Here is a 27,404-nt window from a genome sequence, read left to right as displayed (position 1 = left end):
ATATTAGGCTTCTCATTTAGTCTCTTGACCAGTGAGGAATTTTAGGTATTTCCACTTGTTTTTTTAACAAACATTCTGGTTCTTTCTCCGTAAGACAGAAAACCAATGTAAGAATTCTGCCTAATTATAATTATACATATATATCTTCGTTATGCAAGGAAGGACTGGGGAATTCACCAGAAAAGTAATGACACCAATGGATTCACAGTGAGAGAGACTTAGGCCAGGACTCTATGTATCACCTGATCACCCTAGTACCTTAAGTAGCAAGAGGACTACAGGATTACAAAGATTGAAACAATTCCATGTGTATCTCTAACCAAGTGGAATTAGATGAGAAACCAGTAACAAAAATCTAACTAGAAAATTTCCCAATCTTTGAGTCAAAGCTAAAGTTGCTGTGCTATTTTTTTAATTTGCTAAATGGAAATACAATAAACATAAATTATATTGAGTCTTCTGAGACACATTTAAAAATTCTAGGATGGAAATTTATAGACTTGAGGGTTTATTTAGAAAAAGAATAAATGCTAATACTCAATGATCTAAGTAACCATCTCAGTAAGCTATCCAATGAAAGCAAAAGGAAGGCAATAGTAAAAATAAGATAAAAAATTAATGAAATAAAGAAAAGAACCCATTAGAGAAAAAAATTTAAATGACAAGTTTGGAAAATAATAGTTTAAAAAAATAAATAATAACTTAATAAAACTGTGGACTCCATGTAAAGACCTTTAAGAGAGGGACAAAGACAAAGAGAGAGACAAAGAAAAGCCAAATAATATTAGGAATGAAAAATATTCAAATACTATATGATTTCACTTACGTGGGATTTAAGAAACAAAAGAAAGGAACACGGCAGGGAAAAGGGAAGCAAACCAAGAAAGAGACTCTTAACTATAGAGCACAAACTGAGGTTCTTGGAGGGGAGGGGGGAAGGGGGAGGGGGTAAGTAAGAGATGGAGGATAGTAAGGAGGGCACTTGTTGGGATGAGCACCTATTATATATAAGTGATGAATCACTAAATTCTACACCTGAAACTAACATTACAATATATGTTAACTAACTGGAATTTAAATGAAAAATTGGAGAAAGAAGAAGAAAAGATGTAAAAAGGTATGAAGACTTCATATAATTTTAGATAAAATGAAAAGATTGCTAGTAAAATGCAATTTAATAAATCTAACACAAGAAGAAATAGATAATATGAATATTCCCATACCTATAAATTATTTTTAGTCTTTATTTTTGAGAGAGACACAGGGTGTGAGCAGGGGAGGAGCAAAGAAAGAGGGAGACACAGCATCTGAAGCAGGCTCCAGACCCCGAGCTGTCAGCACAGAGCCCAACGCGGGGCTCAAACTCATGAACCTTGAGATCATGACCTGAGCCAAAGTCAGACGCTCAACCAACTGAGCCACCCAGGCACCCCTGAATATTCCTATACCTATAAAAATGACAGCTAAAATGAAAACCTTCAGAGGAAACTTCAGGCCAAGATGATTTCATTATTGAATTCTTCCAAATATTTCAGAAATAATTAACCTCAATCTTACTTAAAAACTTTTCTAGAGAATAAAGGGGAAAATTTTCAGCCTATTTGAGACCAAGATAACTATCAGTCCCAAATTTGACAAAAACATAAACCTATGTGCAAAATCATATATAAAATGTTGGCAAAAATAATCCAGAAATATATACAAGTTGGACTGATTCCGGGAATGCACAATTGGTTTTAACATCTGAAAATAAATCATGTAATTCATCACATTAACAAAATAATTAATGTTTTCAAGAGTATATCTGAAAAAATATTAAATACTCTTTCATGCATTCACAATAAAACCCACTATAATACTAACAGAAGATTCCCTTAAGCTATCTAAAAAATACCTTACAACAAAAAATTACACCCAATAATGAATACTGAAGTTTCTCCATGAAACTGTAGGGAGAAACTAAGATGTCCATTATCACCAGCTTTGTTCAACATAATCTTGAAGGTCCAAGCAAGAGAAATAAATAAAAATATCAAAATTATAATTATTTCAAAGAAAAAATAAAACTTTAAGTTCATATATTATGTATATAAAACATATAGATAAATCTAAAGATAATTCTTCACCTTAATAAGTGATTTTAAGAATCTTATGGGTTAAAAGGTTAATATAAAATCACTTTTGTTTCCATTTAGAGGCAATAATTAGAATATTTTTCATAATACAATTTACAATAGCATCAAAAGCATCAAATATCAGGCATAAATGTAATTAAGAATTATACAAAATTATCAGGACACCTGGGTGGCTCAGTAGGTTAAGAATCCGACTGCAGCTCAAGTCATGATCTTGTGTTTCATGAATCCACGCCCCACATCGGGCTCTGTGCTGACAGCTCGGAGCCTGGAGCCTCCTTTGGATTCTGACTCCATCTCCCTCTGCTCCTCCCCTGCTCATGGTCTCTCTCTCAAGTATAAATAAACATTAAAAAATTTAAACTTAAAAGAAAAGGAATTATACAAAATTATCAAAAGAAAATAAAGATGTAAGATAATGAGGGTTATGACTTATTCATGAGCAAAAGGATTAATATTGTAAAGATTTATTTTTTTCTTTAACATTTTTGAGACACACACACACACACACACACACACACACACACACACAGACAGCATGCGTGGGGGAAGGCAGAGAGAGAGGGAGGCACAAAATCCAAAGCAGTCTGCAGGCTCTGAGCTGTCAGCACAGAGCCCAACACAGGGCTCAAACCCATGAACCGTGAGATCTTGAGCCAAGATGAAGTTGGTCGTTCAACCGACTAAGCCACCCACGCACCCCAAAATTTGTGTTTTCTTAAATCGATACATAGATTTTGTGCACTCTCAATCAAAATACCCTCATTTGTTTTTTAAACTTGCAGACTTTTTCTAAAATTTGTATGGAAAATGTAAGTGGACAAGAAGAGCCAAATCTATCTTTTCTTTAAAAAGCCCCCCCCCCCCCCAAAAAAAAAAAAACCTGGAGGACTTCCATAACAAGATATCAAAATTTGTTGTAAAAAAAGAATATGTAAGAAAATGCTGTATTGAGTCAAGCAAAGGCAGACAGATGTATGAAATGGAACAAGATTCAGATTACATTTAAGTAGAGATTTGATGAGTGACAAATATTTGCTTGCAACAGAATAGACTTTTTGATGAATTAGTTTGGTCATTGTATTAGGATATGCACTTGGTCAATCTATATATGGATGACCATTAAACTGGACAACCTACCTCACATCATACAAATAAACGTGTAGAAGAATAAAGGGAATAAAAATTTTTAAGATATATAATAAAAAAAATCTTTGGAACTTAAGATAGGAGAAATAGGCAAGTTTCCTTATGGGGTAATTATAAATAAAAATATTGATAAATCAAATTAAAATAAAGAAGGGATCCTCATCAGAAAAGACTATTAAGAGAGTAAAGATGTGTGCCAGAGTAGAAGGATATATTCACAACGTATTTCATAAACAAGAGGCCCATATTCAGAATATAGGAAAAATTTGTAACAATCAAGATGTAGAAGACAACCAAGAGAAATGGCCAAGAGTCTTTTGCAACTTCTCAAAAGAGGATATGTCATGATCAATAAACACGAAAGAGCATTCAGTCTCCTTAATCACCAGAAAAATGTAAACTAACTCCACAACAATCTACATGTGCATATATATTAATATGACTGTAATGTAAAAGTCTGAAAACACTGAGCACTGCTAAGATGAGGAGAACCTGGAACTCTCATCATTTCCACTGTGGAAAACTGGGGCTTTCTATAAAAGACAGACATGTTCATACCCTATCAATCCCCCACTAACAATCACAAATCTAAATACAAACCTAATAAAATTGCATACATATACTGACTGAACGATTTGCATAACTACATTATAATAACATTATGTGAATAGCAGCAAACCAGAAACAAGGCAAATGTCAATAAAGATTAGTGGAATTCATAAAAATAAATACCGTATTTCTAAAGCAACAGAATGGAACAACAGCGCACATGCAACTTTGACTAAAAGAAACCACACACAAAATAGTACATACTGTATGATTCCATTCAGGCAAAACTAACCTACAGTGAAAGAAGTGGCTTCTTTGCAGAAGGTGGCTAATAAAATGAAGGGGTCACACAGAAGGACATTCGTGAAAATTCTTTAAGGTCCATTTTTACTGTGTTATTCTGTATATGCATTATAATTTGATAAAAAATAAATTCAAATACAGATTAAAATGGAATTATAACACAGAAAGTAAACATAATGTCAAAATTAATCACAAAAGAAAACAGAGGATAATTAGTCTTAAGAATTTGTACTACAGTAAGTAAATCTAATTTCTTGATTCATTCTTTAAATGATTCAAAGTTTTGAGAACTCTTTGAAAAATCAAATTCCTATTAGAAATCAAATATTACATATTAAATGCAAAGTGAATAAGTTGGAATATTAATTCAGTATATCCACAGGGTATTGTGGATAAAAGTGAGAAAAATCTCAATTATAGAATTTTACTATTACAAATAGAAAGTCTGCATGCCTGATGAACTGTGCATTTGCATTAATGAACTTGAACTAGTTTGATGTATCACCAATTGGAAGTACTACCAACCCCTCAAATAATTTTAACCCCAATTAAATGTTTTATCTTTTCCCCAAAGCTGCTTATGCTTCTCTGTTCCCAGTTGCTATAAATGACAGCCTGGTCTCCTAATCATTTGCATTTAAAACCTCAGTGCTACCCTTGACACTGCCCTCTCCTCTATTGATTCCTTTGCCTTATTAGCTTTCACATCTATCACAACCTTTACATTCCAGTGACCAACCTCTCCTTCAAGCCCACAATTACTCTCTCCTAGAATACTGCAAATAGTCTTTTCACTTCTAGTCTCTTGATGTCAGTCAGGGCTATTCAAGCTAGTAGATTAGTCTCTTTTTTGTGGGCAGCACTAATCATGTTATTCTTCATTTCAAAAAACCTTAATTGAGTTGCTATTATCTAGAGAATGAACCCTAGTATCCTTAGCTTGACTTCCAAGGCCATCCAAAATCTGGCCCCAAACTAATCTGCAGTTCGCATGCTCTATTCCAGCAATGCAGCAGTAATTACATTCACCTCACTTTTCTGGCTGTTTCTTTGATTGTACTACCGCCGCTGTCAAGAATAATTTTTTCCACTCTTCCACAATTCTATGTCCTCTACAACCTTTAAAACTCAATTTGTCATGAAAACTGTAGAATAAGAACTTGTTTAAGTGGTTTTTAAAATTGATCAGGTTTTAGGATCACCCGAGGAGCTTCTAAAATTAACCAGTAATGGGGGTCATATCTGCAGACTGCTAGAGTCACCAAAGTTGACAACGTCCCAGTGGTATTGCAGCGGCCACCAGCTCAACAGTTTTGCAGGACCTGATGAACTAACATCTGGGGGCACAGAAGATGGCCAGGCTAAGCAGAAAAGTAAGGTTACATCACATCAGACTTGCCATGTATATGGACAACCACGGTCACAGAATGAAGGTTGAAGTAAAAGCAAATTGTTTGCAATCCACTTCTGATATGGTTTTAACAGTCCTTCCTAACTAATTATCCTACAGGTAACATTGATCAATTCTGGAGAAACTACTGAAAAATAAATTTAAAACAAAAAACAGTATCATGAAGAAGATTCTAGAGAAGAAGAACACAGTTGGAAAAAGGGAAGAGCACAGTTCTCAAAACATCATAGGAAAACACTCAAAAATTGCAGAGAAAATATTGAAAGCAGTGGGGGGGGGGGGGTGAGGGAACAAGCAAAAACAAAAGGTATCTTACATGCAGGAAACACCGATTTAAACACCAGTGACTTCTCATCAGGAGCAACTGAAGGCAAAGAAAAGCTACAACATCCTTAAAGTTCTGACACACAAGAAAACAACAAATACCTACAAACAACAAATCCTGTAACTTATAAAATGCTTTTCATAAATGGAAGCAGACTTCAGGTTTCTGCCTAAGAAGCTGGTTACAGTGTCATTCCCACCCTAATGACAAGAAAAAGCAAGATAATTTACAAAATTATAATGGTTCTTGGACACATTAAAAGGTGAGGAAATAGAACCAACTAATATCAAAGGAAAGACAGGGCATGAGCACAGTCCTAATAGCTGCACCAGGAGGACAATGACATCTTCATACAAGATGATACGAGGAATTCAGCTGTTTTCAGTGAACAGGGCTCACCAGTGTGAGCTAGTGGGAGAGACTAGAAGCCCTAAAAGTCGCAGACTCTTACACCCACTAGAGACTCTTCTCCATGGACTCAGAGGGTGCATAAGAAATCTATACGACAAAGAACGGGAGTGGGGGGAAGCCTGGGGAAAGCCTCTTGTGATGCTGCAGGCCAGAACACACGGAGTGGCAGCCCCTGGAGAAAAACACAAAGCACCAGCTGGTGTCTTCTCCACTAAATAACAGAGGGTTTAAGCCACCAATGAAAAGGCAGCAAACCCTATGCCTAAGAGGATAGAGTAAAAGATCCACCATGACTGGGACAAGTGGAGAAAGAGAAAAGGAAAAAGGCTTCATCTCCTCAGGGAAGGGGCAGGAAACCTGGACTCAATCCATTAGATGTTTCCTAATACACAGAGCAGTGGCAGGATCACTGAGAGAATCCAACCCAAGAACCAGAGACTCAGGACTCCAGGCTGGGCCAGGAACACAGAGACCCCTGCCCCTTGCATCTCAAAATAAGCAGACCATGCACAATTAACAACCAAAGAGCAATTTACCACTCAAGAAAGTGGCAAAAACAAGGAAAAAGAGCCTTCTCTGAGGTTATCTGATGTATCTATATCATCTACAAAGTAATGTGACCTCCATTTTTTAGGCAACTAATTAGTTTAAAAAAATGCATGTCACACTATTTTTGAAAAGAAGAGAAGAGAAGAGAAGAGAAGAGAAGAGAAGAGAAAAGAAAAGAAAAGAAAAGAAAAGAAAAGAAAAGAAAAGAAAAGAAAATGAAACGAAACTTGGACCACAGAAAATATCTTAGAAGCAAGTGTAAGAAGCTGGAACATTTAATACTCCATGAAGTGGATACTTGGGAGAGGGGATAAGGAGCTTTAACTCATTATTTTAATCATCATTAAACTATCTGGATTATTATTTCAGTCAAATTCTCTTTCAAAGATCTCATGAAAGCTAAAATTAAAGATGCTGGAATTACTGGTAAATCTTGAAATCAATATAAACTTTTTTGGAAAACTATCTGGTAATTATACAATCAGGAGTACTGAAAATGACAGGGCACCTGGGTGGCTCAGTTGGTTAAGCGTCCAACCTCAACTCAGGTCATGATCCCATGGTTCGTGGGTTCATGTCGGGTTCTGTACTGAGAGCTCAGAGCCCCAAGCCTGCTTCAGATTCTGTCTCCCTCTCTTTCTGCCCCTCTCCTACTCGCACTCTGTCTCTCTCTCTGTCAAAAATAAGTAAACATTAAAAAAAAAATTTAAATACGAGTACTGGAAACATCAACTTTTCTGTTTTTGGTATAAATTTTTATCACGGACCTATATTCTAAGAAAATAATGCATAATATGAAAAAGATTACTGCAACATACATTTAACAAAATGCTGAATTTTTTAAATGTACCTACAACTTTCAACTCTAGAATAATTCCATTTTTACAGCACCTCCACTTAATGGACATGGTTTCGTCATTAGGAATTACTGTTATACAGACTACAAAGCACCATGGGCAATGAATACAATATGATTATGTTAACTGCAAAGCGAAGACAATGCCACACAGTTGTGCACAGGCAAAGAGCCAAACTTACTAAATTTGTACCCTGGAAAATTTGCTACTCTAAGCTTTAGTCTTCACACCTATTAAATGAAAGCAATAATACATATACACTCGATTTTTCACTAGAACTAGAATGAGAAAATAACAGGAATGTGCACATTACCTGAGTGCTTGATAAATATTAGTTATGAGTTAGTTATGATATAATATGCAAATAGAATCTTAAATAGACAAACATATAGATACAAATGACATTAGAAGGAAATAATCTAACACACATAGGTATGTTCTTTGCTAATTTTATTGGAATTTTTTCCTTTTTTATATTTTCTAATTTTTTCAGTGTAGATTATGGTTCCCTTCCGAATTTAAAAAGTGATTATATTGGATAATGTGATTTCCCCTCATATTCTCTGCTTAGGACAGATCTATTCAATCTAGAACAACTGCCCATATTTGGAACATTCCTTTAGTGTTTTCAAATGCCAAATTCAGGGAGGAATATAAATTCTTTAGTCTACTTGTACTTGAACTTTAGTTGCCTCTAAAAGTGGCTCTGTTAAATAAAACTCTCTTCAGCTGGAGTATTTTAAAACTTTTAGAAAAAAAGCTTTACATTCAATGAACACATTCACACGTACAAACTTCATCTGGGAAAAAAACCATGCTCCAGTCATCTAGAAATTGATAGAAAGACTCCATCAAGTGCAGCAGTGGACCCTGCTCATAAGTGAGGGGCTTAGCTCATTCTGGAGCCAAAGATTTGTGAGGCCACAAAAAGAGTCCCTGACACACATGTGATTGATGACATCGCCCTAGATCTAGGGAGTATGGCTTTATTCAAATATATCCCTACACTGCTGACAACACCCAAATCCAAACCGTTCCAAATGAAGGCTTGAAGAAACAATTTTCAGGTGAACTGAAGAAGAAAATCATATGTTTGCACCAAGGGAGGTAGCAAATTTATGAAAACAATACGGGTGAAATGACAGGTTTGTAGGATGATTTTTGGTACATCTGCATGTGAACTTTCACTCGGCAGGAACTGTGAGGACAATATGAAGAGAGAAAAATAAAAATTCAGTTCTTACCCATAAAGCTGAACCTGCTCTAAGTAGTTAGAAATCTGGAATAGTGGAGTGTGTGCGTGTGCATTTCTCCCAACTCCAGAAACAAATTAAGAAGAAAATTACTTTGTTTTTGAGTTCAAAAATGACACTAAAGCAAGTGTTGCTAATCATATGTGATTGCAGCTTTGAAAAAAGCATCTACAAAAGTCTTACTTGATAAAAATAAGCTTACCGGTTGAGTATGAAAATATCCAAGGAATTTTAGCAGACAGGTTACTCACCAGCAGTTTTTACAGAGGTGAGTTCAAACAATACTATACTCCAATGTATGTATATATATAGGAATCTCTGGTTCCTTCTTCTAATACTTAGCCATCCAAAAAATTTTCAGTTTAGAATAAAGATAAAGCTACTCTGGTCTATAATTTCTGCCAATGTTGTTTTTCTAGTCCACTACCACCTTCTCCTCCCTCTCTTAAAAACCATTCTACAAACATGCCACATATGTTAAAAGTTTTAATGGCATTGCAGCATTTCTTACAATTGAGTTTTTGCACCTGTGGTTCCATTCTATAGCAAGAAGTAACTCCAGTCTTTCCACAAAACATCCCAACCAGCAAAGTTCAATTACATGCAGGTATTTGGTCCTATAATCTTCTTATAGAAGTTGTAGGTCAAGGTGAGAATACGTGGTGTGGATTAAGGAATAATAAGACATAATCTGCAGTACCACTTTAAGGGCCATTTAGCAGTAACTGAAAAACCAGTACTAAAAAGTTAGCCTATTTGGCCTTGTGATCCATTTCTATTTATTTATACAAAAATTCACACACTGTACAAAGTGGGTAAGGAAATTCATAGCAGATATTCTGAACACAGTGATATTATTCTATGAATTATCCTGTGATATATTATGAAGCCACTAAAAAAAGCAGGCTCATGTGTCTGACAGAAAAATTTTAAAGTAGAAATTTAACTTAAGAAAAGCAAATTGTGTGGTAAAATGTTAACATTATGAAACAGTTGTGTAAAATAACTATTGTTATTTGTTTATCTGTGTACAACTCTAAATGCACAGAAAACAGTATCAGGAAGTGTGCACGCCAAGGTTGACAGCAGTAGAGACTACCCTTGGAACTGAGCACATACTTGCATTTGTATGCAAACTGTGCATACAAGGTACACAAAATTGTGCATACAATTGTGCATGCAAGCTATGTGTATGTGCACCTGTGAGAAATCTTTATGTTTTTCCATTGTGTTTGCTTCAGTGAGATTCTTTTACTTTTTATGTAGTTGAAAATAAAATATGTTTCAAATGAGAGACACTTTACATACAGAGGAAAATATGAGAAAATAGTATATAATGAAGAACAACATATCAGACAAATAAAATGTGAATCATTACTGTATGTTAACATTCAATAACAGGTTTTCAGAGAATAAAGAAATCATTTACAGCAGAATAAAAACCTCCTAAGGTCAAAACTATGAAGACACGAGGAATAATTTAAAACTAAACAGAAACAATAAAGATTCCTAATATTTAGCATAGTGCCTGGCACATAGTAGCTATTCAATAACCATTTGTTAAATGCCAATAGTTGCCATGAGACCCTGGATACGTTATATCTTCACAGCTGAATTCTCATGCTGGTCAAACACACTCATTTTCCTGGATTATTTTCAGGATCCCATTAAGATATAAAAGTCTTCATTTAATGGATCATATCATTTCTATGCCAATATATTACATCCTAATGTGGAAAAGATTTTCTGGGACTTTCAATTTTCAGAACAATCCATCCCATCACATCTATAGAAGTAGAAATAAAGTTGTTTGGCTTCTTGTGATATTTAATTTAGGGACTATGGCCAGAAGATGTATGCCTCCTGCTGGCAAGGTACATAACGTCACTGGTAAGGTACACATTTCAGACCCACAAACTTGGCAAACAATTCTCACAGCTGCCACTCAAAATAGGGCTAGGAATTACCATTCCAAACTGATTCTGGTTTTAACAAGGCAAACATCAGGGTAAGTAAGTAGAAAACTTCAAAACCTGTTTGTCTACGTTAAATGTTAAGAGAAAGAAATGTTTCTCCAGAATAAAAAATATTTCTTTGAAAACAGGATAGGTTTTATCAAGAATGTGGCAATAAATACAGCGGGTTTAGGATTATATATGAAAACCTATGAAAGGAAAGCAAACTGCTACACAAGGTAATTGCTAAATTTGTGAATTGTAACTGATTTTTTCCTAAATGGAAATAAGTTGTAACTACAAGAAAATATATACATGTACTATGCTTTTTAAAAAATAATAAATCAGAGAAAAGTATATAAATGAAAGTAAAAATTACACATAAAATGCACAATCCTGCAATCCATGGATAACCACTGCTAACATTTTGTTCTATATCCTTCTAATCATTGTTTTTTCCAAAGTACACACACTTTACATGTTTGAACTCACAGTATTTTAAAATCTGCTCTTTCACTTTAAAGTATAGTATTTTGAAAATATAATCTATGTCATAATAGCAAATGCTTAAATTCTAACAGCTTTTCACTACTGAAATATGTTATTATGAGATATCTAGAAAATACACATTTTCTCAATTACGCTAAATTCCCAGTTAAAATTCTGAAAACTAAAATAGAAATTACTTCTCTAAGACTGAGATTCTTGAAATTTCCTGTCGAAAAACTACAGAGGGGCTCCTGGGTGGCTCAATCTGTTAAGCGTCCAACTTTGGCTCAGGTCATGATCCCACGGATTTGGAGTACAAGCCCCGGCATTGGGTTCTGTGCTGACAGCTCAGAGCTTGGAGCCTGTTTAAAATTCTGTATCTGGGGGGGTTCCGGAAGATGGCGGCGTAGGAGGACGCGGGGCTCACAGCGCGTCCTGCCGATCACTTAGATTCCAACTACACCTGCCTAAAGAACCCAGAAAACCGCCAGAGGATTAGCAGAAGGGAGTCTCCGGAGTCAAGCGCAGACTAGAGGCCCACGGAAGAGGGTAGGAAGGGCGGCGAGGCGGTGCGCGCTCCACGGACTGGCGGGAGGGAGCCGGGGCGGAGGGGCGGCTCGCCGGCCAAGCAGAGCCCCCGAGTCTGGCTGGCAAAAGCGGAGGGGCCGGACAGACTGTGTTCCGACAGCAAGCGCGACTTAGCGTCTGGGAGGTCATAAGTTAACAGCTCTGCTCGGAAAGCGGGAAGGCTGGAGGACAAAGGGAGGGAGAGCTGCTGAGCCCCCGGACGGCAGAGCTCAGCTTGGCGGGGAACAAAGGCGCCAGCGCCATCTCCCCCGCCCATCCCCCAGCCAAAATCCCAAAGGGAACCAGTTCCTGCCAGGGAACTTGCTCGCTCCGCGCAAACACCCAACTCTGTGCTTCCGCGGAGCCAAACCTCCGGCAGCAGATCTGACTCCCTCCCGCTGCCACAGGGCTCCTCCTGAAGTGGATCACCTAAGGAGAAGCGAGCTAAGCCTGCCCCTCCAGCCCCCGTGCACCTTGCCTACCCACCCCAGCTAATACGCCAGATCCCCAGCAACACAAGCCTGGCAGTGTGCAAGTAGCCCAGACGGGCCACGCCACCCCACAGTGAATCCCGCCCCTAGGAGAGGGGAAGAGAAGGCACACACCAGTCTGACTGTGGCCCCAGCAGTGGGCTGGGGGCAGACATCGGGTCGGACTGCGGCCCCGCCCACTAACTCCAGTTATACACCACAGCACAGGGGAAGTGCACTGCAGGTCCTCACCACGCCAGGGACTCTCCAAAATGACCAAACGGAAGAATTCCCCTCAGAAGAATCTCCAGGAAATAACAACAGCTAATGAACTGATCAAAAGGATTTAAATAATATAACAGAAAGTGAATTTAGAATAATAGTCATAAAATTAATCGCTGGGCTTGAAAACAGTATACAGGACAGCAGAGAATCTCTTGCCACAAAGATCAAGGGACTAAGGAACAGTCACGAGGAGTTGAAAAACGCTTTAAACGAAATGCAAAACAAAATGGAATCCACGATGGCTCGGCTTGAAGAGGCAGAGGAGAGAATAGGTGAACTAGAAGATAAAGTTATGGAGAAAGAGGAAGCTGAAAGAAAGAGAGATAAAAAAATCCAGGAGTATGAGGGGAAAATTAGAGAACTAAGTGATACACTAAAAAAAAATAATATACGCATAATTGGTATCCCAGAGGAGGAAGAGAGAGGGAAAGGTGCTGAAGGGGTACTTGAACAAATTATAGCTGAGAACTTCCCTGAACTGGGGAAGGAAAAAGGCATTGAAATCCAAGAGGCACAGAGAACTCCCTTCAGACGTAACTTGAATCGATCTTCTGCACGACATATCATAGTGAAACTGGCAAAATACAAGGATAAAGAGAAAATTCTGAAAGCAGCAAGGGATAAACGTGCCCTCACATATAAAGGGACACCTATAAGACTCGTGACTGATCTCTCCTTTGAAACTTGGCAGGCCAGAAAGGCTTGGCACGATATCTACAGTGTGCTAAACAGAAAAAATATGCAGCCGAGAATCCTTTATCCAGCAAGTCTGTCATTGAGAATAGAAGGAGAGATAAAGGTCTTCCCAAACAAACAAAAACTGAAGGAATTTGTCACCACGAAACCAGCCCTACAAGAGATCCTAAGGGGGATCCTGTGAGACAAAGTACCAGAGACATCACTACAAGCATAAAACATACAGACATCACAATGACTCTAAACCCATATCTTTCTATAATAACACTGAATGTAAATGGATTAAATGCGCCAACTAAAAGACATAGGGTATCAGAATGGATAAAAAAACAAGACCCATCTATTTGCTGTCTACAAGAGACTCATTTTAGATCTGAGGACACCTTTAGATTGAGAGTGAGGGGATGGAGAACTATTTATCATGCTCCTGGAAGCCAAAAGAAAGCTGGAGTAGCCATACTTATATCAGACAAACTAGACTTTAAAGTAAAGGCTGTAACAAGAGATGAAGAAGGGCATTATATAATAATCACAGGGTCTATCCACCAGGAAGAGCTAACTATTATAAATGTCTATGCGCCAAATACCCAAGCCCCCAGATATATAAAACAATTACTCATAAACATAAGCAACCTTATTGATAAGAATGTGGTCATTGCAGGGGACTTTAACACCCCACTTACAGAAATGGATAGATCATCTAGACACACAGTCAATAAAGAAACAAGGGCCCTGAATGATACATTGGATCAGATGGACTTGACAGATATATTTAGAACTCTGCATCCCAAAGCAACAGAATATACTTTCTTCTCGAGTGCACATGGAACATTCTCCAAGATAGATCATATACTGGGTCACAAAACAGCCCTTCATAAGTTTACAAGAATTGAAATTATACCATGCATACTTTCAGACCACAATGCTATGAAGCTTGAAATCAACCACAGGAAAAAGTCTGGAAAACCTCCAAAAGCATGGAGGTTAAAGAACACCCTACTAACGAATGAGTGGGTCAACCAGGCAATTAGAGAAGAAATTAAAATATATATGGAAACAAACGAAAATGAAAATACAACAATCCAAACGCTTTGGGATGCAGCGAAGGCAGTCCTGAGAGGAAAATACATTGCAATCCAGGCCTATCTCAAGAAACAAGAAAAATCCCAAATACAAAATCTAACAGCACACCTAAAGGAAATAGAAGCAGAACAGCAAAGGCAGCCTAAACCCAGCAGAAGAAGAGAAATAATAAAGATCAGAGCAGAAATAAACAATATAGAATCTAAAAAAACTGTAGAGCAGATCAACGAAACCAAGAGTTGGTTTTTTGAAAAAATAAACATAATTGACAAACCTCTAGCCAGGCTTCTCAAAAAGAAAAGGGAGATGACCCAAATAGATAAAATCATGAATGAAAATGGAATGATTACAACCAATCCCTCAGAGATACAAACAATTATCAGGGAATACTATGAAAAATTATATGCCAGCAAATTGGACAACCTGGAAGAAATGGACAAATTTCTAAACACCCACACTCTTCCAAAACTCAATCAGGAGGAAATAGAAAGCTTGAACAGACCCATAACCAGCGAAGAAATTGAATCGGTTATCAAAAATCTCCCAACAAATAAGAGTCCAGGACCAGATGGCTTCCCAGGGGAGTTCTACCAGACATTTAAAGCAGAGATAATACCTATCCTTCTCAAGCTATTCCAAGAAATAGAAAGGGAAGGAAAACTTCCGGACTCATTCTATGAAGCCAGTATTACTTTGATTCCTAAACCAGACAGAGACCCAGTAAAAAAAGAGAACTACAGGCCAATATCCCTGATGAATATGGATGCAAAAATTCTTAATAAGATACTAGCAAATCGAATTCAACAGCATATAAAAAGAATTATTCACCATGATCAAGTGGGATTCATTCCTGGGATGCAGGGCTGGTTCAACATTCGCAAATCGATCAACGTGATACATCACATTAACAAAAAAAAAGAGAAGAACCATATGATCCTGTCAATCGATGCAGAAAAGGCCTTTGACAAAATCCAGCACCCTTTCTTAATAAAAACCCTTGAGAAAGTCGGGATAGAAGGAACATACTTAAAGATCATAAAGGCCATTTATGAAAAGCCCACAGCTAACATCATCCTCAACGGGGAAAAACTGAGAGCTTTTTCCCTGAGATCAGGAACACGACAGGGATGCCCACTGTCACCGCTGTTGTTTAATATAGTGCTGGAAGTTCTAGCATCAGCAATCAGACAACAAAAGGAAATCAAAGGCATCAAAATTGGCAAAGATGAAGTCAAGCTTTCGCTTTTTGCAGATGACATGATATTATACATGGAAAATCCGACAGACTCCACCAAAAGTCTGCTAGAACTGATACATGAATTCAGCAAAGTTGCAGGATACAAAATCAATGTGCAGAAATCAGTTGCATTCTTATACACTAACAATGAAGCAACAGAAAGACAAATGAAGAAACTGATCCCATTCACAATTGCACCAAGAAGCATAAAATACCTAGGAATAAATCTAACCAAAGATGTAAAAGATCTGTATGCTGAACACTATAGAAAGCTTATGCAGGTAATTGAAGAAGATATAAAGAAATGGAAAGACATTCCCTGCTGATGGATTGGAAGAATAAATATTGTCAAAATGTCAATACTACCCAAAGCTATCTACACATTCAATGCAATCCCAATCAAAATTGCACCAGCATTCTTCTCGAAACTAGAACAAGCAATCCTAAAATTCGTATGGAACCACAAAAGGCCCCGAATAGCCAAAGTAATTTTGAAGAAGAAGACCAAAGCAGGAGGCATCACAATCCCAGACTTTAGCCTCTACTACAAAGCTGTCATCATCAAGACAGCATGGTATTGGCATAAAAACAGACACATAGACCAATGGAATAGAATAGAAACCCCAGAACTAGACCCACAAACGTATGGCCAACTCATCTTTGACAAAGCAGGAAAGAACATCCAATGGAAAAAAGACAGTCTCTTTAACAAATGGTGCTGGGAGAACTGGACAGCAACATGCAGAAGGTTGAAACTAGACCACTTTCTCACACCATTCACAAAAATAAACTCAAAATGGATAAAGGACCTGAATGTGAGACAGGAAACCATCAAAACCTTAGAGGAGAAAGCAGGAAAAGACCTCTCTGACCTCAGCCGTAGCAATCTCTTACTCGGCACATCCCCAAAGGCAAGGGAATTAAAAGCAAAAGTGAATTACTGGGACCTTATGAAGATAAAAAGCTTCTGCACAGCAAAGGAAACAACCAACAAAACTAAAAGGCAACCAACGGAATGGGAAAAGATATTTGCAAATGACACATCGGACAAAGGGCTAGTATCCAAAATCTATAAAGAGCTCATCAAACTCCACACCCGAAAAACAAATAACCCAGTGAAGAAATGGGCAGAAAACATGAATAGACACTTCTCTAAAGAAGACATCCGGATGGCCAACAGGCACATGAAAAGATGTTCAACGTCGCTCCTTATCAGGGAAATACAAATCAAAACCACACTCAGATACCACCTCACGCCAGTCAGAGTGGCCAAAATGAAGAAATCAGGAGACTATAGATGCTGGAGAGGATGTGGAGAAACAGGAACCCTCTTGCACTGTTGGTGGGAATGCAAATTGGTGCAGCCGCTCTGGAAAGCAGTGTGGAGGTTCCTCAGAAAATTAAAAATAGACCTACCCTATGACCCAGCAATAGCACTGCTAGGAATTTACCCAAGGGATACAGGAGTACTGATGCATAGGGGCACCTGTACCCCAATGTTTATAGCGGCACTCTCAACAATAGCCAAATTATGGAAAGAGCCTAAATGTCCATCAACTGATGAATGGATAAAGAAATTGTGGTTTATATACACAATGGAATACTACGTGGCAATGAGAAAGAATGAAATATGGCCTTTTGTAGCAACATGGATGGAACTGGAGAGTGTGATGCTAAGTGAAATAAGCCATACAGAGAAAGACAGATACCATATGGTTTCACTCTTATGTGGATCCTGAGAAACATAACAGAAACCCATGGGGGAGGGGAAGGAAAAAAAAAAAAAAAAAAAAAAAGAGGTTAGAGTGGGAGAGAGCCAAAGCATAAGAGACTGTTAAAAACTGAGAACAAACTGAGGGTTGATGGGGGGTGGGAGGGAGGGCAGGGTGGGTGATGGGTATTGAGGAGGGCACCTTTTGGGATGAGCACTGGGTGTTGTATGGAAACCAATTTGACAGTAAATTTCATATATTAAAAAATAAAAAAAAATAATTAAAAAAAAAATTAGGAGAGTTGTGAAAATTCACAAAATTAAAAAAAAAAAAATTAAAAAAATAAAATAAAATTCTGTATCTCCCTCTCTCTCTGCCCCTCCCTCACTCACACTCTGTCTCTCTCTCTCAAAAATAAACAATAAAAAACCTTAAAAACACATATTTATGGCAACTTTGAAAAAACAGAATATAATGAAATTAAAATAAAAAATTTAAGTGGGGAAAATCAGGTAAAATTAAAGCCCGACAGGCAGAAAAAGAGGGGAGATTAAAGCAAAGGAATGAAAGGCAACAAAACAGTTAAAAATGTGGTACTTTTTAAACCAACTATATCAACCATCACTTTAAATGTGAATGGTCTAGGGGAGGAGCCAAGATGGCAGAACAGCATGGAAGTTTTTTGTGTGTCTCATGTCCATGAAATACAGCCAGACCAACATTAAACCATCCTGCACACCTAGAAAACTGATCTGAAGATTAACACAACAATCTGGACAACCTGAACCACAGAATTCAGCAGGTACATGGGGTGGAGAGGTGAACTTGGGAAGAGAATGGCTGCAGAGGGCAGGGAACTTCTTTTGCATGAGGAGACAGGATGGAGACGGGGGGGGGGGGGGGGGGGGGGGGCGGGGCCTGGAACACAGGAAAAGCACCCCTCCCCAAAAGCAGCTAGAGAGAAAGTGGAAAATTGGAAACAGCTGCAGGGATTGAACTAAAAAGGAAGAAAGGAGAGGGTTTAAACTCCATTAAGACTGTAAACAGAGGGAGTGCAGAGTCTGAAACTCTGCAGCTCAGTACCTGGCGGCACTCTGGTGGGAAGGGCAAATCCCCAGGAGCAGAATGGGGTCCAGGAGGTTCTCAGGCCACACAGGGAGAAACGGTTCCACTACTGGAAGGCCATTTGATAGAGGCTGTGAGATCACCTGGGCCCAGAAGACCCCAGAGAATGGCCACATTTGCTGGTGCTGGAACAAGGTCACTGGGGGTGAAGCCTGGTGCCAGATGTGTGTTGTGATTTTCCATAATCCCTGAGGCACTGCTGCTACACTGTCTAGTGAACTTTTTCTGGGGCAGGCTGGCACCTGACCACAATCTTTGGGCATCAGCAACAGCCCAGTCCTGCAAGCGTTCCTGGGTGTGGCTGGCACCCAGCCATTGCTTGGTGAGACCCTCTGCAGAGGGGCGGAGAGGGTCAAAACCGCAGTCCCTCAGAAGTAGGGGGCCAGGGAAGGCAGCTGCATCTGAGACAAAACTCAGGAGGGAGGTGCTGCCTGCTGCTTGGTTCACAGTGTGGAAGCGGGGAGTGGACGGAAGCTGAAGACAAAGGATGGGTGTGCGATTGCTGATCAGGGAGAACAGAGTTCTGATACTAGAGACTGGGTAGCTGGGTGACGCCATTTTCACCACTCCCATGCATGCGCACACATACCTACAAGCACCACAACAATCCACCCCAGTGGAATAGCGGCGCCATCTAGTGGAGAACGGAGCCATTACACTAAGCCCCACCCAACTGGGCCACAAATCACTCTACCTGCTTAGTTTATGGACTATAAAGCGCTTCAGAGTTTGACCTGCAGGGGAAAACGAAGTAATTTCAGTCGTATTTCAGTCTGTTAACCGGTCCAACTATTCAATTTTCTTCATTTCATTTTCTCTTTTTCATTTCTTTTCTTGAATACAGAAAAGGAAAAAAATTCATTTTCATTTTCAAATTTATTAAAAATATTTTTCTTTCATTTTTTTCTACTATGTTGTTTACTTTGCAGTAATTTCTTTCAATTTCTATTTTACTTCCATCATTTCATTTTAGTATACTTCAGAGTATTCATTTTCTCAAATTTTCAAACAATTTCCTTTTTTCTTTTTTTCCCTTTTTTCTCTAATCTATCAAGCCACATTCAACACCCAAACCAAAACATACCTAGGATCTAGCATCATTTATTCGACTGTGTGTATGTGTGTGTGTGTTTAATTTTTTAATTTTAGTATTTTTTAATTTTAATTTTTTTATTTTAAATACTTCTACCTCATTCCTTTTCTCCCTTCAAAACAACAAAATGAAGGAATTCACCCCAAAAGAAAGAGCAGGAAGAAATGACAGCCAGGGACTTAACCAACAGAGATACAAGCAAGATGTATGAACCAGAATTTAGAATCAAAATAATAAAAACACTAGTTGGAGTTGAAAATAGATTAGATCCCTTTCTGAAGAGATAAAAGAAGTAAAAGCTAGTCAGGATGAAATTAAAAAATGCTAACTGAGCTGCAATCTCAAATGGATGCCGTGGTGGAAAGGATGGATGAGGCAGAACAGAGAATCAGCGATAAAGAGACCAAACTTATGGAGAATAATGAAGCAGAAAAAAAAGAGGAAGATTAAGGCAAAAGAGCACAATTTAAGAATTAGAGAAATCAGTGACTCATTAAAAAGGAACAACATCAGAATCATAGGGGTCCCAGAACAGGAAGAGAGAGAAATAGAGGTAGAAGGGTTATGTGAGCAAATCATAGCAGAAAACTTTCCTAACCTGGGGAAAGACACAGTCATCAAAATCCGGGAAGCACAGAGGACTCCCATTAGATTCAACAAAAACCGACCATCAATAAGACATATCATAATCAAATTCACAAAATACTCAAGCAAGGACAGAATCATGAAAGCTGCAAGGAAAAAAAGTCCTTAACCTACAAGGGAAGACCGATCAGGTTTGCAGCAAACCAATCCACAGAAAGTTGGCAGGCCAGAAAGGAGTGGCAGGATATATTCAATGCGCTGAATCAAAAAAATATGCAGCCAAGAATGCTTTATCCAGTAAGGCTGTTATTCAAAATAGAAGGAGAGATAAAAAGCTTCCCGGACAGGGGGGCCTAACTTCAGCTCGGGTCATGATCTCACAGCCCATGGGTTCGAGCCCCACATCTGGCTCTGTGCTGACAGCTCGGAGCTTGGAGCCTGCTTCGGATTCTGTGTCTCCCTCTCTCTGCCCCTCCCCTGTTCATGCTCTCTTTCTCTCTCTCAAAAATAAACATCAAAAATTTTTTTAAAAAACATTTCCCAAACAAAAGTTAAAGGAATTTGTGACCACTAAACCAGCCCTGCAAGAAATTTTAAGGTAGGGACTCTCTTAGGAGAGAAAAGAATAAATGAATGAAGGAAGGAAGGAAGGAATAAATATGTAAGTAAGTACCAAAAGCAACAAAGATAAGAAAGGACCAGAGAACACCACCAGAAACTCCAACTCTACAAGCAACATAATGGCAATAAATTCATATCTTTCAGTACTTATTCTAAACATTAATGGAGTAAATGCTCCAATAAAAAGACACAGGGTAACAGAATGGATAAGAAAACAAGATCCATCTATATGCTGTTTACAAGAGACCCACTTGAGACCTAAAGATGCCTTCAGATTGAAAGTAATGGGATGGAGAACCATCTATCATGCAAATGGTCAACAAAAAAAAGCCGGAGTAGCCATACTTATATCAGACAATCTAACTTTAAAATAAAGACTTCATCAAGAGATGCAGAAGGGCATTATATCATAATCAAGGGGTCTATAGACCAAGAAGACCTAACAATTGTAAACATTTATGCGCCAAATGTGGGAGGACCAAATATATACATCAATTAATCACACCCATAAACTAACTCATCGATAGTTAATACCATAATAGTAGACTTCAACACCCCACACACAGCAATGGACAGATCATCTAATCAAAAAATCAACAAGGAAACAATGGCTTTAAATGACACCCTGGACCAGATGGACTTAACAGATATATTCAGAACATTTCATCCTAAAGCAATGGAATATACATTCTTCTCCAGTGCACATGGAACATTTTCCAGAATAGACCACAAACTGGGACACAAATCAGCCCTCAGCAAGTACAAAAAGATCGAGATCATACCAAGCATATTTTCAGACCACAAAGCTATGAAACTTGAAATCAACCACAAGAAAAAATTCAGAAAGGTAACAAATAGTTGGAGATGGAAGAATATCTTATTAAAGAATAAATGGGCCAACCAAGAAGTTAAAGAGGAAATTAAAAATATATGGAAGTCAATGAAAATGATAACACCACAACCTAAAACCTCTAGGATGAGGCAAAGGTGGTCATAAGAGGAAAGTATATAGCAATCCAGGCCTTCCTAAAGAAGGAAGAAAGACCTCAGACACACAACCTAACCTTACACCTTAAAGAGCTGGAAAAAGACAGCAAATAAAATCCAAAACCAGCAGAAGACAGGAAATAATAAAGATCAGAGCAGAAATTAATGCTATTGAAACCAAAAAAAAAAAAAAAAAAAAACAAACCAGAGATCACAACACAGCAGGAATAAAAACAACAATAAGAGAATATTATGAGCAATATATGCCAATTAAATGGGCAATCTAAAAGAAATAGACAAATTCCTAGAAACATACACACTCCCAACCCGAAACAGGAAGAAATAGAAAATCTGAACAGACCCATAACCAGTAAGGAAATCAAATTAGTAATCAAACATCTCCCAAAAAACAAGAGTCCAGGGCCAGATGGCTTTCCAGGGGAATTCTACCAAACATTTAAGGAAGAGTTAACAGCTATTCTCTTGAAGCTATTCCAAAAAATAGAAATGCAATGAAAACTTCCAAACTCTATCTATGAAGCCAGCATTACCTTGATTCCAAAACCAGAGACCCCACTAAAAAGGAGAACTATACCAATTTCCCTGATGAACATGGATCCAAAAATCCTCAACAAGATATTAGCCAACTGGATCCAACAATACATTAAAAAAATTTCACCACGACCAAGTGGGATTTATACCTGAGATACAGGGCTGGTTCAATATCTGGAAAACAATTAACATGATTCATCACATCAATAAAAATACAAGAACCGTATGATCCCCTCAATAGATGCAGAGAAAGCATTTGACAAAATACAGCATGGTTTCTTGATAAAAACCCTCAAGAAAGTAGGGATAGAAGGAGCATACCAGAGATCATAAAAGCCATATACGAAAGACCCAACGCTAATATCATCCTCAATGGGGAAAAACTTAGAGCTTTCCCCCTAAGGTCAGGAATAAGACAGGGATGTCCACTCTCACCACTCTTATTCAACATAGTATTGGAAGTCTTAGCCTCTGCAATCAGACAACACAAAGAAATAAAAGGCATCCAAATCGGCCAGGAGGAGGTCAAACTTTCACTCTTCACAGATGACATGATACTCTATGTGGAAAACCCTAAAGATTCCACAAAAACTGCTAGAACAGATTCATGAATGCCACAAAGTTGCAGGATATAAAATCAATGTACAGAAAATGGTTGCATTCCTATTCACCAACAATGAAGCAACAGAAAGAGAAATCATTTACAATTTGCCCCAAATTGTATTTACAACTGCACCAAAAACCTTAAAATACCTCAGAATAAATCTAACCAAAGAGGTGAAAAAATCTGTACACTGAAAACTGTAGAAATCTTATGAAAGGAACTAAAGAAGACACAAAAAAATGGGAAAAAATTCCATGCTCCTGGATAGGAAGAACAAATATTGTCAGAACGTTGATACTACCCAAAGCAATCTACATATTCAAAGCAATCCCTATCAAAATAACACCAGCAGTCTTCACAGAGCTAGAACAAATAATCCTAAAATTTGTATGGAACCAGAGAAGACCCCAAATAGCCAAAGCAATCTTGAAAAAGAAAACCAAAGCAGGAGGCATCACAATCCCAGACTTCAAGCTATATATACTACAAAGCTGTAATCATGAAGACAGTATGGTACTGGCACAAGAACAGACACTCAGATCAATGGAACACAATAGAGAACCCAGAAATGGACCCACAAATGTATGGCCAACTAATCTTTGACAAAGCAAGAAAGAACACCCAATGGAATAAAGACAGTCTCTTCAATAAGTGGTGCTGGGAAAACTGGACAGAGACATGCAGAAGAATGAACCTGGACCACTTTCTTACACCATACACAAAAATAAACTAAAAATTGATGAAAGACCTCAATGTAAGACAGGAAGCCATTAAAATTCCCAAGGAGAAAGCAGGCAAAACCTCTTTGATCTTGGCCGCAGCAACTTCAACACGTCTCTGGGGGCAAGGGAAATGAAAGCAAAAATGAACTACCGGGACCTCATCAAAATAAAAAGCTTCTGCACAGTGAAGGAAACAATCAGCAAAACTAAAAGGCAACTGACAGAATGGGAGAAGATATTTGCAAACGCCATATCAGATAAAAGGCTAGTATCCAAAATCTATAAAGAACTTATCAAACTCAACACCCAAAAAACAAATCATCCAGTAAAGAAATGGCCAAAAGACATGAATAGACACTTCTCCAAAGAAGACACCCAGATGGCCAACTGACACATGAAAAATGCTCAACATCACTCATCATCAGGGAAATACAAATCAAAACTACAATGAGATACCCCCTCCCACCTGTCAGAATGGCTTACATTAGCAACTCAGGCAACAACAGATGTTGAGGAGAATGCAGAGAAAGAGGATCTCTTTTGCACTTTTGTTGGGAATCCAAGCTGGTGCAGCCACTCTGGGAAACAGTATGAAGGTTCCTCAAAAAATTAAAAATAGAACTACCCTACGACCCAGCAACTGTACTACAAGGTATTATTTCAAGGGACACAGGTGTGCTGTTTTGAAGGGACACATGCACCCCTGTTTATAGCAGCACTATCAACAACAGCCAAAGTATGGAAAGAGCCCAAATGTCCATCGATGGATGAATAAAGAAGATATGGTATATACATACAGTGGAGTATTACTCAGAAATCAAAAGGAATGAAATCTTGCCACTTGCAACCATGTGGATGGAACTAGAGGGTATTATGTTAAGTGAAATTAGAGAAAGACATATCATAGGACTTCACTCATATGGGAAGGGAAGCAAAAATAATATAAAAACAGAGAGGGGGACAAAACATAAGAGACTCTTAAATATGGAGAACAGAGGGTTAATGGAGGGGTTGTGGAAGGGGGAATGGGCTAAATGGGTAAGGGGCATTAAGGAATCTACTCCTGAAATCACTGTCACCCTATATGCTGACTAATCTGGATGTAAGTCAAAAAAAATTAAATTATAAATAACAAAATTTTACAATTAGACAGATAGATAGATAGATAGACAAATGTGAATGGTCTAGGGACACCTGTGTGGCTCAATGGTCCAACTTCAACTCAGGTCATGATCTCATGGTTCATGGGTTGGAGCCGCGCATTGGGCTCTGGGCTGACAGATCACAGCCTGGAGCCTGCTTCGGATTCTATGTCTCTCTCTCTCTCTCTCTCTCTCTCTCTCTCTCTCTCTCTCTGCCCTTCTCTTGCTCGTGCTCTCTTTCTCTCTCCCAAAAAAAAGAAACAAAATTTTTTATAAAGGAAAAGAAAAACTGTAGAAAACAGAAACAGAGCAAAGCAGAAAACTTGGGTGGAACATTCCATTTGAACATTCCCAACGGGGACTGTATCCTCCAGAAGAGGGATGTAGACAGAAGCAATCATAGACACATGTAAGGAACACATTTCAGTAAATCAACACAGCTCTATAGAGGATATATCTGAAGGCAGTAAGGATTTCAAAGTAGAAGGCAGAAAAAACAGATGCCTGGGTGGCTCAGTAAGTTGAGTGTCCAACTCTTGATTTTGGCTCAAGTCACGATCCCAGGGTTGTGGGATCAAGCTCTGCTTTGGGCTCTGTGCTGAGTGCTCTGCCCCTCCCCTGCTTGCACCCAATCTCTCTAAAATGAAAAAAAAAAAAAAAGGAAGGTAGAAAAGATAGGCAAGTCTCTAAAGAAAAAGTTGATTGATTTATTTTAGTTTTTATATTTTTGAGGTATAATCATTAAACAAAAAATTGCACATATTTAATGTATACATTTTTAAGTTTATTGAGAGAGAGACAGAGACAGAGACAGAGAGAGAAAATGAGCAGGGGAGGGACACAGAAAGAGAAAGAGAAAGAGAAAGAGAAAGAGAAAGAGAAAGAGAAAGAGAGAATTCCAGGCAGGTTCCAGGTTGTCACAGTAAGCCTGACACAGGGCTCAACCTCAAACCGTGAGATCATGACCTGAAGCAAAATCAAGAGTTGGATGCTTAACCAACTGAGTCACCCAGGCACCTCTTTAATGTATACATCTTGATGAGTTTAAGGCTTATGCATATACCTGTGACACCACTGTCACAACCAAGGTACTTAAACATATCTATCCACTTCCCAAAATTTCCTTGTGTTCTTTGATGGGGTTTTGCTTTGTTTTTTGTGGTAAGAAAACTTAACATGAAATTTACTCTTAATATATATTAAAGTACACAATATGTATTGTTAATTATAGGCACTATGTTGCACAGCAGATGTCTGGAACATATTCATCTTGTATAACTGAAACTTTATGCTCCGTGAACAACTCCTTCTCCCTAACCCCTGGAAAACCACCATTCCATTCTCTGCCTCTGTGTGTGACTATTGTGGATACCTCATGTAAGTGGAATAATGCAGTGTATGTCTGTTTGCAGCTGCCTTATTTCATGTAGTATAATTTCCCCTAGTTTTATCCATGTTCTCATATATTTCAGTACTTCTTTATTTTTTAAGGCTAAATAATAGTCCATGCATGTTTATGCCATAGTTTCTTTGTCCATTCGTCAACAAGACAACTGAATTGTTTCCACATCTTACTATTATGAATAATGCTGCAAAGAACAAGGGGGTACAGATAACTATTTGGGATACTTATTTCAACTCTTTTGGATATATACTCAAAAGTCGGATTGCCAGATCATATGGTAGTTCTATTTTTAATTTTAGAAAACATAAAATAAAGAAAAATAAAAAAATACTTTCAAGGGTAACTAAAATGAGAATGCTCATAAATGTGTAACTAAGACATATTTCCAAGCAGTGTGGAGGTTCCTCAGAAAATTAAAAATAGACCTACCCTATGACCCAGCAATAGCACTGCTAGGAATTTACCCAAGGGATACAGGAGTACTGATGCATAGGGGCACCTGTACCCCAATGTTTATAGCAGCACTCTCAACAATAGCCAAATTATGGAAAGAGCCTAAATGTCCATCAACTGATGAATGGATAAAGAAATTGTGGTTTATATACACAATGGAATACTACGTGGCAATGAGAAAAAATGAAATATGGCCTTTTGTAGCAACATGGATGGAACTGGAGAGTGTGATGCTAAGTGAAATAAGCCATACAGAGAAAGACAGATACCATATGGTTTCACTCTTATGTGGATCCTGAGAAACATAACAGAAAACCATGGGGGAGGGGAAGGAAAAAAAAAAAAAAAAAAAAAAAGAGGCTAGAGTGGGAGAGAGCCAAAGCATAAGAGACTGTTAAAAACTGAGAACTGAGGGTTGATGGGGGGTGGGAGGGAGGGCAGGGTGGGAGGGAGGGCAGGGTGGGTGATGGGTATTGAGGAGGGCACCTTTTGGGATGAGCACTGGGTGTTGTATGGAAACCAATTTGACAGTAAATTTCATATATTAAAAAATAAAAAATAAAAAAAAAAAAAGACATATTTCCAGGGGATAAACCATGTCAGAAGAGAGGGAAATAATACAGCTGAAAAGGGAAAATAAATATTTCAAAGCAATGCATTCACAAAAAAATGATTTGCT

The 27,404-nt window shown here is 38.1% G+C and overlaps 1 protein-coding gene across 1 annotated transcript in view; it reads right to left on the bottom strand.

The window, feature by feature from the left end:
• Positions 1-18,356: 18,356 nt before the first annotated feature.
• The window catches only part of LOC128778184 (uncharacterized), a 31,828-nt gene continuing 22,780 nt past the window's right edge, over positions 18,357-27,404 (bottom strand). The window contains exon 3 of the mRNA XM_053906685.1: positions 18,357-19,394. Coding sequence (XP_053762660.1) covers positions 18,580-19,215 — 636 coding nt within the window. The 5' untranslated portion in view covers positions 19,216-19,394 and the 3' untranslated portion in view covers positions 18,357-18,579. The remainder of the gene's footprint in view (positions 19,395-27,404) is intronic.

Source organism: Panthera pardus, unplaced genomic scaffold, assembly GCF_024362965.1.
Source record: "Panthera pardus isolate Hobbes unplaced genomic scaffold, ASM2436296v1 HiC_scaffold_19, whole genome shotgun sequence".
NCBI lineage: Eukaryota > Metazoa > Chordata > Mammalia > Carnivora > Felidae > Panthera > Panthera pardus.
The sequence above is the reverse complement of the archived record's forward strand: the minus strand, read 5'-3'. Positions and strand labels throughout refer to the sequence as shown.